The sequence below is a fragment of the Ammospiza caudacuta genome, chromosome 34, assembly GCF_027887145.1.
Source record: "Ammospiza caudacuta isolate bAmmCau1 chromosome 34, bAmmCau1.pri, whole genome shotgun sequence".
Lineage (NCBI taxonomy): Eukaryota > Metazoa > Chordata > Aves > Passeriformes > Passerellidae > Ammospiza > Ammospiza caudacuta.
Window position 1 is genome coordinate 3,864,808 of NC_080626.1, and position 13,355 is coordinate 3,878,162.

The window sequence follows — 13,355 nt, forward strand, 5'->3', positions numbered from 1 at the left end:
CACCCCCCATGAGGGGGGGGCCGGGGGGGTCCCGCATCCGTCCGACCCCCCCCCGGCGCAGCGGGTTAATAAAGGTGCTTCACAGCCCCCCCAGGGTGAGAGTTCGGGGGGACCCCCGCCCCAAATTAGGGGAGAAATTTGGGGTCTCACCCTTCAAAATATGGGGGGAGTTTGGGTCACCACACCCCCAAAATATGGGGGGAATTTGGGGTCACAGACCCCAAAATATGGGGGGAGTTTGGGGTTACAACTTCCCAAAATATGGGGGGAGTTTGGGGTCACCACACCCTAAAATATGGGGGGAGTTTGGGGGGACCCCCGCCCCAAATCAAGGGGTATTTGGGGTCACCACACCCCCAAAATATGGGGAGAAATTTGGGGTCACACCTCCCCACATATGGGGGGAGTTTGGGGTCACCACACCCCCAAAATATGGGGGGAGTTTGGGGTCACATCCCCCCAAATTTTGGGGCCAGTTTGGGGTCACCACACCCCAAAATATGGGGGGAATTTGGGTTCATAGCCCCCAAAATATGGGGGGGATTTGGGGTCACCACTTCCCCAGTTTTGGGGTGAATTTGGGGTTACAAACCTCCAAATTATGGGGGGAATTTGGAGTCTTATCCCCCTAAAATATGGGGGGAATCGGGGAGACCCCCGCCCCAAATTAGGGGGGAGTTTGGGGTCACACCCCCCTGGATTATGGGGGCAGTTTGGGGTCACCGTCCCCCAAATTTTGGGCCCAGTTTGGGGGTCACCACACCCCAAATTATGGGGGGAATTTGGGGTCACCACACCCCAAAATATTGGAGTGGATTTGGGGTCACAACTCCCCCAAATTGGGGGGGGAGGGGGAGTTAAGGGGGAATTTGGGGCTCCCCCCCCACCATGAGTGGCTTTTGGGGGACAGTTCCCTATTCTGGGGTGATTTTGGGACCCCCCCCCAAAAGAGTGTCAATTTTGGGACCCCCAAAACTGATTAATTTTAGGGGACCCCCCCATTTTGAGCCCGTTCAGAGCCCCCTCCCCATATTTCGGGGTGACCCCCCTCAATTCTGGGGGTCAATTTTACCTTTTCCCCTTTAAAACCACCCCAAAAATTTGGGGGAGCCCCTCCCCAAATTCCGGAGCGGTTTTGGGGCCCCCCCAAATTTCTGTTTTGGCGGAATTCCCCGCCCCCCCCCGGATGTGGGGGCGGTTTTGGGGTTCCCGCGCCCCCTGAGTCACCCCCGCCCCCCGCCATTACGTCATTTGGGGCGTGGCTTCATAATTTATGGTTTTTTGTGGGCGTGGCTTGAGGGGCGTGGCTACCTGGTACTTTATCAATGAGGAGGCGTGGCGTCCCAGAATATTTAAACCAATGAGAGGCGTGGCTCCTGCAGTGGGCGTGGCTTACCCAACCATTTGTGTGCATTGTGGGCGTGGCTTGGTAAAGCATCCAACCAAGTGGGCGTGGCTTATGGGGCTTCCCCATTGCCGGCAATGGAATGGGGCGTGGTTTTGACGGAAGGGGCGTGGTTTTCGCGGAGTGGGCGGGGTTTGCGGGGGGTTCCCCCCGGCGCGCGGGGCGGGGGGGGCTCAGAGCGGCCATGGGGGGGCTCGGGGCGCCCTTTGGGGGGCTGGGGGTGCCCAGGGGGGGTCCCGCGATCGGGACCCTCCCCCTGTGCTGCTGCTGATGGCGGCTGGAGCGGGAGCGGTGCTGCGGTGAGAGGGAGGGGAGGGGTCCCGGGGGGTTTGGGGGGTCCTGGGGGGATTTTGGGGGTCCCGGACACCTGGGGGGGGAATTTGGGGTGGTTTTGGGGGTCTTGGGGGGGCTCTGAGGGGTTTCGGGTAGGTGGGAGTGAATTTGGGGTGTCCTGGAGGGAGTTTGGGGAGATCTCGGGTACCTGGGGGAATTTGGGGGGTCCTGTGGGGGGGTTTGGGGGTCCTGGGGGGTTTGAGGGTCCTGAGAGGGGTTTGGGGGGTCCTAGGGGGGATTTTGGGGGTCCCGAACACCTGAGGGGGCCGAATTTGGGGGTGGTTTGGGGGTCTTGGGGGGACTCTGAGGGGTTTCGGGTAGGTGGGAGTGAATTTGGGGTGTCCTGGAGGGAGTTTGGGGGATCTCGGATACCTGGGGGGAATTTGGGGGGTCCTGGGGGGGGAGGTTTGGGGGTCCTGGCAGGAGTTCTGGAGAGTTTTGAGTTTGGGGGGAATCTGGGGGTCTTGGGGGAGTTTAGGGGGGTCCGGATACCTGGGAGGGTCCTGGGGGCGGGATTTGGGGGGTCCTGGGGGGTTTGGGGGGTCCTGGGGGATTTTTGGGGGTCCGGATACCTGGGAGTAGATTTGGGGGTCCTGGGAGGAATTTGGGGGCAGTTTGGGGGGTCCCGGATACCTGGGGGGGAGGGGGGCGCTGGGAGAGTTGGGGGAGTCTTAGGGGAGTTTGGGGGGGTCCCGGATGTCTGGGAGTGGATTTGGGGGATCCCGGGGAGAATTTGGGGGGTCCCGGACACCGAGGGGGTGTTTGGGGGGTCCTGGAGGAGTTTGAGGGGAGTTTGGGGGGTCTCGGGTACCTGGGAATGGATTTGGAGGGGTCCTGGGAGGAATTTTGGGGGTCCCGGATGCCAGGGGGGTGGATTTGGGGTGTCCCGGGTATCTGGGGGGGAATCTGGGGGTGTCCTGGGGGAGTTTGGGGGGAGTTTTGGGGTGTTTGGGGGGTCTCGGATACCTGGGGGGTGTTTTGGGGAGTTCTGGGGGAATTTGGGGGAGTCCTGGGCTGGATTTTGGGGTTCCCGATCTCTCCCAGGTGGGGTTTTGGGGTTCCAGGGGGATTTTGGGGTTCTCAGATGCCCCAGGTGGATTTTGGTGTGAATTTTGGGGTTCCCGGTCCCTCCCAGGTGCATTTTGGGGTTCCCAGATGCCCCCAGGTGTATTTTGGGAGGGATTTTGGGCTTCTCAGGTGCCCCAGGTGGATTTTGGGGTGCATTTTGGGGTTGATTTTTGGGGTTCCCGGTCCCCCCCAGGTGCATTTTGGGGTTCCCGGGTGCCCCAGGTGTATTTTGGGGTGCATTTTGGGGCTCATTTTGGGGTTCATTTTGGGGTTCCCGGTCCCTCCCTTGCGCTCCCGAGCGGGGGCGGGACCGGTCGGACCCGCTCGGCCCCGCCCCACCCTCCAGGGCGCGACCCGCCCGTGACCTCTGACCCCGCGCGTGACCCCAGATTTTGGGGACCCCTCCCCTTCCATTAACCCTTCCAACCCGAGGGACCCCCTCATTCATTAACTCCATTAATTATTAATAACCTAATTAATGAACTAACCCCATTCATGCACCCCCACCCCCCCCCCCGCCGCCGTTCAGGCAGCGCTGGCGGTCCCTCATTAGCATAATTAGCATAATTAGCGCCATTAAGCTCATTAAGCCGTTAACGCTTTCCTGTTCTCACAGCATCCCCTGGAGAGGGGACCCCCCCCAGATCCCCTCATTAGCATAATTAGCTCATTATCTCATTAACCCTTTGGTGTCCCGCAGGATCCCTTTGGACAGGGGGCCCCCCAGATCCCCTCATTAGCATAATTAGCTCATTATCTCATTAACCCTTTGGTGTCCCCGCAGGATCCCTTTGGAGAGGGGGCCCTGGGTGCCCCCCAAATTCTGGGGGGGGGGGCGGGGCGGCCCCCGCAGCCGCAGTGGGGAGGGGCGGCGGCGGCGCCCGCGAGGCTGCACAACTACATGGACGTGAGTGGGGGAGGGGACAGTGGGACACTGGGGACATTGGGGACATTGGGGACAGTGGGGACATTGGGGACAGTGGGGACATTGGGGGGATTGTGGGGATTTGGGACACTGGGGGATATTTGGCACATTGGGGACATTGGGGGGCATTTGGGGACAGTGGGGACATTGGGGACATTGGGGGCATTGGGGGATTGGGGGGATTGGGGGGATTGGGGACATTGGGGACATTTGGGGACATTGGGGACAGGGGGAGATGGGCCTTGGGGACATTGGGAGGGGCCTTGGGGACATTAGGAGGTCACAGGGACCTTGGGGACATCGGGGGGTGTGGGGGACAGGGACGTTGGGGACACGGGGGCGCGGGTGTGACGGTGCCACGGGGACATGGAGGGGTTCAGGGACCTCGGGGACGGGGATGTGACAGTGACATGGGGTTGTCACAGGGACCTTGGGGACATGGTGGGGATGGGCCTTGGGGACACTGGGGGAGGGACAGGGATCTTGGGGACAAAGGTGTGACAGCGACATGGAGGGGATGTCACAGGGACCTTGGGGACATGGGGACAGGGCTGTGACAGTGACGGGGGGGGTGTGACAGTGCCATGGGGACACTGAGGGTGTCACAGGGACCTTGGTGACCCCAGGGTGACACTGTCCCCGCCCGGGCTCAGCACTACGGCGCCATCTCGCTGGGGATGGGGAGGGGACATCCCCACCCCTTTGGGGACATTGGGGGTGTGACAGTGCCATGGGGACAGCGTGGGGGTCACAGGGACCTTGGTGACCCCAAGGTGACCCCAAGGTGACCCCAAGGTGACACGTTTTCCCCCCCCCAGGCCCAGTACTACGGCACCATCTCCCTCGGGACCCCTCCCCAGAGTTTCCGGGTCATTTTCGACACCGGCTCCGCCGATCTCTGGGTGCCCTCGGCGCGCTGCTGCCTGCTCTACCTGGCCTGCTGTGAGGGGCGGGGCCTAACGGGGCGGGGCGCGGTGGGCGGGGCTTGGGAGGGTGGGGGTTGGGTGTGGGCGGGGCCAAGCAGGGCGTGGTTTGGGTGTGGGCGGGGCCAAGGAGGGTGGAGTAAGTGTGATTTGGGTGGTGGCCGGGGGTCTGGTGAGGTGGGATGGGCGTGGTTTGTGTGTGGGCGGGGCTTAGCAGGGCGGGATGGGTGTGGTTTGTGTGTGGGCGGGGATTAGCAGGGCAGAATGGGTGTGGTTTGGGTGGTGGGTGGGGTCTAGAAGGGTGTGGTTTGGGAGTGGGCGGGGCTTAGAAGGGAGGTATTGGCCTGGTTTGGGTGGTGGGCGGGGCGTGATAGGGTGTGGTTCAGGTGTGGGCGGGGCCTAGCAGGGTGTGGTTTGGGAGTGGGCAGAGCCTGGTGGGGCGGGGCATGGTGGAACAAATGTGGGTTGGGTGGTGGGCGGGGCCTATAGGGGCGTGGTTTTGGTGTGGGCGGGGCCTAATACCATGTAATGGGCGTGGGTTTGTGTGGGCGGGGCTTAGCAGGGTGGACCAAGTGTGGTTTGGGTTGTGGGTGGGGCCTAGCAGAGTGGAAAGCATGATAGGGATGGGGCAGTGGGCGGGGCTTAACAGGGTGTGGCATGATGGAAAGGGCGTGGTTTGGGTGATAGGCATGTCCTAGTATGGTGGAATGGGCGTGGTTTACACCTGGCAGGGCGTGGTCAGTGAAGTGGGCGTGGTTTGTTAGAGGAGATGGGGCATATTTGGGTGTGGTTGTGTAACTGGGCGTGGTTTAGTGGTGGATGGGCGTGGTCTGGGACAGGGTGTGGTTGGGGTGCAGCCTCAAGTGATTTTTCTGGACTGTGAGGGGCGGGGCTTGAAAGGGCGTGGTCTGAGTGAGGAGTGGTGTCTGGGGGCGGGGCCTCTGTGCAGGTGAGCACTGACAAATGGGCGTGCTCTGAGTGGGCGTGGTCCGAGTGTGAGTGGGCATTGTCTGAGGTGAGTGGGTGTGGTCTGAGAGGGAGTGGGCGTGGTCTGATGGGTGGGCGTGGTCTGACAAAACCTGCGGTCTGCGTGTGAGTGGGCGTGGTTTGAGTGTGAACGCGCGTGTTCTGATCGAAACGGGCGTGGTCTGATTGAACTGGGCGTGGCCTAATGAGAGTGGGCGTGTCCCCGCAGGGCTCCACCCCCACTACCAGCCCCTGCTGTCCTGCACCCACCGGGCCAACGGCACGGCCTTCGCCATCAGCTACGGCAGCGGGAGCCTCAGGGGCTTCCTGAGCACCGACACGCTCACGGTGGGCTGGGGTATCTGGGGAGGGGTCCCTGAGCTGGGGAGGGGTCCCTGAGGGGCTTCCTGGGCACTGAGGCGCTCGCGGTGGGCTGGGGTCTCTGGGACTGGACATTTGTCAAGGCTGTGTCACTGTCGCCGTGTCACTGTCGCTGTGTCACTGTCACTGTCGCCATGTCACTGTCACCGTGTCACTGTCGCTGTGTCACTGTCACTGTCCCCACAGGTGTCCAATGTCTTGGTGGCCATGGCAATGTCACTGTCCCTGTGTCCCCACAGGTGTCCAATGCGTCCGTCCCCAACCAGACGTTCGCTGAGGCCGTGGCCCTGCCGGGCCTGGCCTTTGCGGCCGCGCGTTTCAATGGCGTCCTGGGCCTGGCCTACACTGTCACTGTCACTGTCCTTGTGTCACTGTGTCCCTGTGTCACTGTGTCCCTGTGTCACTGTGTCACCATCCCTGTGTCACTGTCACTGTCCCCATGTCAATGTCCCTCTGTCCCTGTCCCCACAGGTGTCCAACGTCTCTGTCCCCAACCAGACATTTGCTGAGGCCGTGGCCCTGCCGGGCCTGGCGTTCGCGTTTCGATGGCGTCCTGGGCCTGGCCTACCCAGTGTCACTGTGTCACCATGTCCCTGTCACTGTGTCCCTGTCCCTGTCCCCACAGGTGTCCAATGTGTCCGTCCCCAACCAGACGTTCGCTGAGGCCGTGGCCCTGCCGGGCCTGGCGTTCGCGGCCGCGCGCTTCGATGGCGTCCTGGGCCTGGCCTACCCCGCCGCGTCCGCGGGCCCCGCGCGCCCGGTGTTCGACAACATGATGGAGCAGGGGCTGTTCCGCAACAACGTCTTCTCCTTCCACCTGCGCAGGTACGGGGGCGCACCTGGGCACGGCTGGACACCCTTAAAGTGTCCCTGAAATGGCCCTGAGCGCTCCCTGATTGCGCCCTAAATGCCGGCAAAATAACCCATGGATATGTCCAAAATATCCCCCACACACACCCAAAATATCCCCCAAAAACACCTAAAATCATGCATAAATACACCCAAACTAACCCACAAATACAGCCAAACTAGCCCACAAATGCACCCCAATCCCCTCTGGGACCCCCCAGTTCCCTCTGGGACCCCCAAACCCCCCCTGAAATCCTCTCTGGGACCCCCAAATCCCCCCCAAATCCCCTCTGGTACCCCAAATCCTACCCTGGGGGGACCCCCAAATCCCCCTCAGGACCCCCCAAATCTCCCTGGGACCCCAAATCCCCCCTGAAATCCTCTCTGGGATCCCCAAATCCCCTGTGGGACCCCCCAAATCTCCCCCTAAATCCCCTGTGGGACCCTCCTGGGATCCCCAAATCCCCCCTGGGACCCCAAGTTCCCCTTGAAATCCCCTCTGGGACACCTGTGGGACCCCCAGATTCCCTCTGGGATGCCCAAACCCCCATGAAATCCCCTAAGGGATCCCCCAAATCTCCTCTGTGATCTCCATGGGACCCCCCAAATCCCCTGTGCGACCCCCAAATCCCCCCTGAAATCCCCTGTGGGACCCCCAAATTCCCCTTGAAACCCCTTCTGGGACCCCCTGTGGGACCCCAAATCCCACCCCCCCCCGGGACCCCCAAATCCTCCCTGAAATCCCCTCTGGGACCCCCAAATCCCCTGTGGGACACCTCTGGGACCCCCCAGATCCCCCCTGGGACCCCCCTGACGCCCCCCACTCTGCCCTGAGCGCAGTGGGGCGTCCGAGGGCGACGGGGGGGAGCTGCTCTTGGGGGGCATCGACGAGGGACGGTTCGAGGGACCCCTGCACTACATCCCCGTGTCCCGCAAGAGCTACTGGCAGGTGCACATGGACAGGTGAGACACCCCAAAAAACACACCCTGATCACCCCCAAAATCCACCCACAAATTCCCCCCGAATTCCACCCCAAAACTCCCCCAAAAAATACACCCGGGTCTACCCAAAATCCCCCACAAATTCCCCCCAAAAAATACACCCAGATCCCCCCCAAAATGCCCCCCAAATTCCCCCCCAAAATACCCACAGAGCCCCCCAAATTCTACCCACAAATGCCCCCAAAATCCCCCCCAAATTTCCCCCAAAAATACACAAGGAGCCCCCCAAAATCCACCCACAAATCCCCCCCAAAATTACCCACAGAGCCCCCCAAAATGCCCCTGAAATTCCCCCAAAATCCCCTAAAATACCCTCCCCCCAAATTCTCCAAGACCCCCCCTAACTGCCCCCCCAAACTGCCCCCGACCTCTCAAACTGCCCCAAGCCCCCCCTAAATGCCCCCAGACCCCCCTTTACCTGCCCCCTGACACCCCAGACTCCCCCTCGAACTGCCCCCAAACCCCCCTAAATACCTCCCACCCCCTCTAACTGCCCCTAAATGCCCCCCAACCCCCTCAAACTGCCCCAAAGCCCCCTTTAACTGCCCCAAAGCCCCCTTTAACTGCCCCCAAACCCCCCTTTAATTGCCCCCAGACCCCCCTCTAGCTGTCCCCTGACTCCTCAAACTGCCCTGAAACCCCCTCGAATTGCCCCCAAAGCCCCCTAAAAGCCCCAGACTCCCCCCTTTAACCGCCCCCAAACCCCCCTTTAACTGCCCCAACCCCCCCTTTAATTGCCCCAAGCCGCCCTTTAACTGCCCCCAAACCCCCCTTTAATTGCCCCCAACCCCCCTGAAAGCCCACAAACTCCCCCTAGACGCCCCCAAACCCCCCTTTAACTGCCCCAAACCCTCCCTAAATGCCCCCAACCCCCTCAAACTGCCCCTAACTGCCCCCAAACCCCCTTTAACTGCCCCCAACCCCCTCAAACTGCCCCCAGACCCCCCTTTAACTATCCCTTGACCCCTCAAGCCCCCCTTTAACTGCCCCCAGACCCCTTTGAACTGCCCCCAAACCCCCCTAAAAGCCCCCAAACTCCCCCTAAACGCCCCCAAACCCCCCTTTAACTGCCCCAAACCCCCCTTTAACTGCCCCCAGACCCCTTTGAACTGCCCCCAAACCCCCCTTTAACTGCCCCAAACCCCCTTTAACTGCCCCAAACCCCCCTTTAACTGCCCCAAACCCCCTTTAACTGCCCCAAACCCCCCTTTAACTGCCCCCCCAACCCTCGTCTAATTGCCCCCAGACCCCTCTAACTGCCCCTAACTGCCCCAACCCCCCCCTAAAAGCCCCCAGACCCCTCCCCGCCCCCCGTAACTGCCCCCCGCCCCCCCAGGCTGTCGGTGGGCGCCCCGGGGGCCGCGGGGTGCCGGGACCCTCCGCTCTGCGGGGGGGGCTGCGAGGCCATCGTGGACACGGGGACATCGCTGGTCACCGGGCCCAGCGGGGACGTGGCCGCGCTGCACCGGGCCCTGGGCGGCTCCCGCACCATGGGGGGACAGGTACGGACCCCCCCAGGGACCCCCAAATATCGGGTGGGGGGCTCTGAGTGACCCTGAGTGTCCCCAATGACCCCCGGGCCCTGGGCGGCTCCCGCACCATGGGGGGACAGGTACGGACCCCCCCATGGGACCCCTAAATATCAGGTGGGGGGCTCTGAGTGACCCCTGGGCCCTGGGCGGCTCCCGCGCCCTGGGGGGACAGGTACGGACCCCCCCAGGGACCCCCAAAATATGGGGTGGGGGGCTCTGAGTGACCCCCGGGCCCTGGGCGGCTCCCGCGCCCTGGGGGGACAGGTACGGACCCCATCGGACCCCCCAAAATATCGGGTGGGGGGCTCTGAGTGACCCCTGGGCCCTGGGCGGCTCCCGCGCCCTGGGGGGACAGGTACGGACCCCCCCAGGGACCCCCAAATACCGGGTGGGGGGCTCTGAGTGTTCCTGAGTGTCCCCCAAGACCCCCAATATCGGGTGGGGGTCCCTGAGTGTCCCCCGGGCCCTGGGCGGCTCCCGCGCCCTGGGGGGACAGGTACGGACCCCATGGGACCCCCAAAATACCGGGTGGGGGTCCCTGAGTGTCCTCAGGGGGGTCAGTGACACCCGCGGGGTCCCTGGGTGTCCCCTCTGGTTGGGGGTGGCATTCTCACGCCGTGTCCCCCCCCAGTACGTGCTGGGCTGTGACAAGGTCCCAGTGTCCCCTGTGGGTGGGGGTCTCTGAGTGTCCCCTGTGGGTGGGTGGGTGACATCCAGAGTGTCCCCTGTGGGTGGGTGGGTGTCACCTGGGGGGTCCCTGAGTGTCCCCTGCGTGAGGGTGGCACCCTGACCCCCGTGTCCCCCCCAGTACGTGCTGGACTGTGACAAGGTCCCCTCCATGCCCAACGTCACCTTCGTGCTGGGCGGGAAGGAGTTCACGCTCAGCCCCCAGCACTACGTGCTCCAGGTGGGACCTGTCACCTGTGTGTCACCTGTGTGTCACCTGTGCCACCTGTGCCAATTGTGTGTCACCTGTGTGTCACCTGTGTCACCTGTGTGTCACCTGTGTCACCTGTGCCACCTGTGCCAATTGTGTGTCACCTGTGTCACCTGTGTGTCACCTGTGTCACCTGTGCCACCTGTGCCAATTGTGTGTCACCTGTGCCACCTGTGTGTCACCTGTGTCACCTGTGTGTCACCTCTGTGTCACCTGTGTCACCTGTGTCACCTGTGTGTCACCTGTGTCACCTGTGTGTCACCTCTGTGTCACCTGTGTCACCTGTGTCACCTGTGTGTCACCTGTGTGTCACCCCTGTCCTCTCTGTGTCACCTGTGTGTCACCTGTGTCACCTGTGCCAATTGTGTGTCACCTGTGTGTCATCTGTGTCACTTGTGTGTCACCTGTGTGTCACCTGTGTCACCTGTGCCACCTGTGTGTCACCCCTGTTCTCTCTGTGTCACCTGTGCCACCTGCGTGTCACCTGTGTGTCACCTGTGTGTCACCTGTGTCACCTGTGCCACCTGTGTGTCACCTGCGTGTCACCTGTGTGTCACCTCTGTGTCACCTGTATCACCTGTGTGTCACCTCTGTTCTCTCTGTGTCACCTGTGTCACCTGCGTGTCACCTGTGTGTCACCTCTGTGTCACCTGTGTGTCACCCCTGTTCTCTCTGTGTCACCTGTGTGTCACCTGTGTCACCTGTGCCAATTGTGTGTCACCTGTGTGTCACCTGTGTCACCTGTGCCACCTGTGTGTCACCCCTGTTCTCTCTGTGTCACCTGTGCCACCTGCGTGTCACCTGTGTGTCACCTGTGTCACCTGTGTCACCTCTGTGTCACCTGTGTGTCACCTCTGTTCTCTCTGTGTCACCTGTGTCACCTGTGTGTCACCTGTGTGTCACCTGTGTGTCACCCCTGTTCTCTCTGTGTCACCTGTGTGTCACCTGTGTGTCACCCTATCCCCTCTGTGTCCCCTCTGTGTCACCTGTGTCATCTCTGTCACCGTCCGTGTCACCCCCTGCCGTTTTCCCTCTCGTGTCCCCCTGAGTCCCCCCCCATCCTTGATGTCCCCACCCCTGTCCCCCTGTCCCCAAGTCCCCCTGTCCCTCATGTCCCCAAGTCCCCCTGTCCCCCTGTCCCCAAGTCCCCCTGTCCCTCATGTCCCCAGCTCCCCACCCTCCTCCTTGTCCCCCTGTCCCCAGATTTGTCCCCATGTCCCCAAGTCCCTCACGTGCCCATTCCCATGTCCCCACCCTTCTTGTCCCCAGGTTTGTCCCCAAGTCCCTCCGCCCCTCGTGTCCCCACCCTCCTCCTTGTCCCCAGCTCTGTCCCCGTGTCCCCAGGTCCCCCTGTGTCCTTGATGTCCCCATTCCCACGTCCCCGCCCTCCTCCTTGTCCCCTTGTCACCCCCCACTCGCCATCTCCGTGTCCCCAAGCCCCCCCGTGCAGCATGTCCCTGTCCCCAGGTTTGTCCCCTTGTCACCCCTGGTCACCCTCCCCGTGTCCCCAGGTCTCTGTGCCCACCCTTGTCGCCCTTTGTCACCTAGGGTGTCCCCGTCCCCGCAGGTGTCCCAGTGGGGCTCCCCCCCGTGTGTCACCCTGTGCCGCGTCCCTGATGTCACACGTGTCACCCATGATGTCCCCGTCCCCGCAGGTGTCCCCGCAGGTGTGCCCCACGTGTGTCAGCGGGTTCATGGCCCTCGATGTCACCCTGTGTCACCCCTGCCATGTCCCTGTCCCCGCCCTTGTCCCCCACGTGTGTCAGCGGTTCCATGTCCCTGATGTCACACGTGTCACCGTGTCCCTGATGTCACCGTGTGTCACCCTGTCCCCGCAGGTGTCCCGGTGGGGGTCCCCCACGTGTGTCAGCGGGTTCATGGCCCTCGATGTCACCCTGTGTCACCCCGTGCCGTGTCCCTGATGTCACCGTGTGTCACCCTGTGCCGTGTCCCTGGATGTCACACGTGTCACCCCTGCCATGTCCCTGATGTCACCCTGTGTCACCCTGTCCCCGCAGGTGTCCCGGTGGGGGTCCCCCACGTGTGTCAGCGGGTTCATGGCCCTCGATGTCACCGTGTGTCACCCTGTGCCATGTCCCTGATGTCACACGTGTCACCCTGTGCCGTGTCCCTGGATGTCACACGTGTCACCCCGTGCCATGTCCCTGATGTCACCGTGTGTCACCCTGTGCCGTGTCCCTGATGTCACCGTGTGTCACCCCGTGCCGTGTCCCTGATGTCACCGTGTGTCACCCCTGCCATGTCCCTGATGTCACACGTGTGTCACCCCGTGCCGTGTCCCTGGATGTCACCGTGTGTCACCCCGTGCCGTGTCCCTGATGTCACCGTGTGTCACCCTGTCCCCGCAGGTGTCCCAGTGGGGGTCCCCCACGTGTGTCAGCGGGTTCATGGCCCTCGATGTCCCCCCGCCCGCGGGTCCCCTCTGGATCCTCGGGGACGTTTTCCTGGCGCGCTTCTACTCCGTGTTCGACCGCGACCGCGACCGCGTGGGGCTGGCGCCCAGCAAGTGACACCGGGGACGCCCTGGGGACACCTGAATGCCCCCAGGTGACAGCCACCCCAGGGACACCTTGGGACCACCCTGGGGACACCCTGGGGACATCTGGAGATGATTTGGGACACCCTGGGGACATCTGGGGAGCACCTGGACATCTGTGTTCTCCCCGGGTCCTTCCTGGGACCACCCTGGGGACACCTGGAGATGATTTGGGACACCCTGGGGACACCCTGGGGACATCTGGGACCACCTGGGACACTCTGGGGACACCTCTGGATGATTTGGGGATGCCCTGGGGACACCTGGAGATGATTTGGGACACCCTGGGGACACCCTGGGACACTCTGGGGACACCTCTGGATGCTTGGGGACACCCTGGGGACACCCTGGGGACATCTGGGGACCACCGGGGACACCCTGGGGACACCTCTGGATCCTTGGGGACACCCTGGGGACACCTCTGGATGATTTGGGACACCCTGGGGACACCCCGGGGACACCTGGGGACCACCGGGG

At 62.6% G+C, this 13,355-nt stretch overlaps 1 protein-coding gene across 1 annotated transcript; it reads left to right on the top strand.

Annotated features, from left to right (window-relative positions):
• The first annotated feature begins 8 nt into the window (after nt 1–8).
• LOC131570365 (cathepsin D-like) lies at nt 9–12,950 on the top strand. The gene is made up of 9 exons (XM_058822716.1): nt 9–95; nt 3,591–3,713; nt 4,550–4,673; nt 5,850–5,968; nt 6,627–6,826; nt 7,691–7,813; nt 9,189–9,354; nt 10,193–10,291; nt 12,691–12,950. The coding sequence occupies exons 1-9, from the start codon at nt 9–11 to the stop codon at nt 12,850–12,852; spliced, it is 1,203 nt and encodes a 400-aa protein (XP_058678699.1). The 3' UTR covers nt 12,853–12,950.
• The last annotated feature ends 405 nt before the right edge of the window (nt 12,951–13,355 follow it).

Bases quoted from the DNA above. Each gene is read 5' to 3' on its own strand.
- LOC131570365 (XM_058822716.1), top strand. From the start codon at position 9: ATGAGGGGGGGGCCGGGGGGGTCCCGCATCCGTCCGACCCCCCCCCGG. The intron at 3,714-4,549 runs GTGAGTGGGGGA...TCCCCCCCCCAG, and splicing joins GGCTGCACAACTACATGGAC to GCCCAGTACTACGGCACCAT. The intron at 4,674-5,849 runs GTGAGGGGCGGG...GTGTCCCCGCAG, and splicing joins CCTGCTCTACCTGGCCTGCT to GGCTCCACCCCCACTACCAG.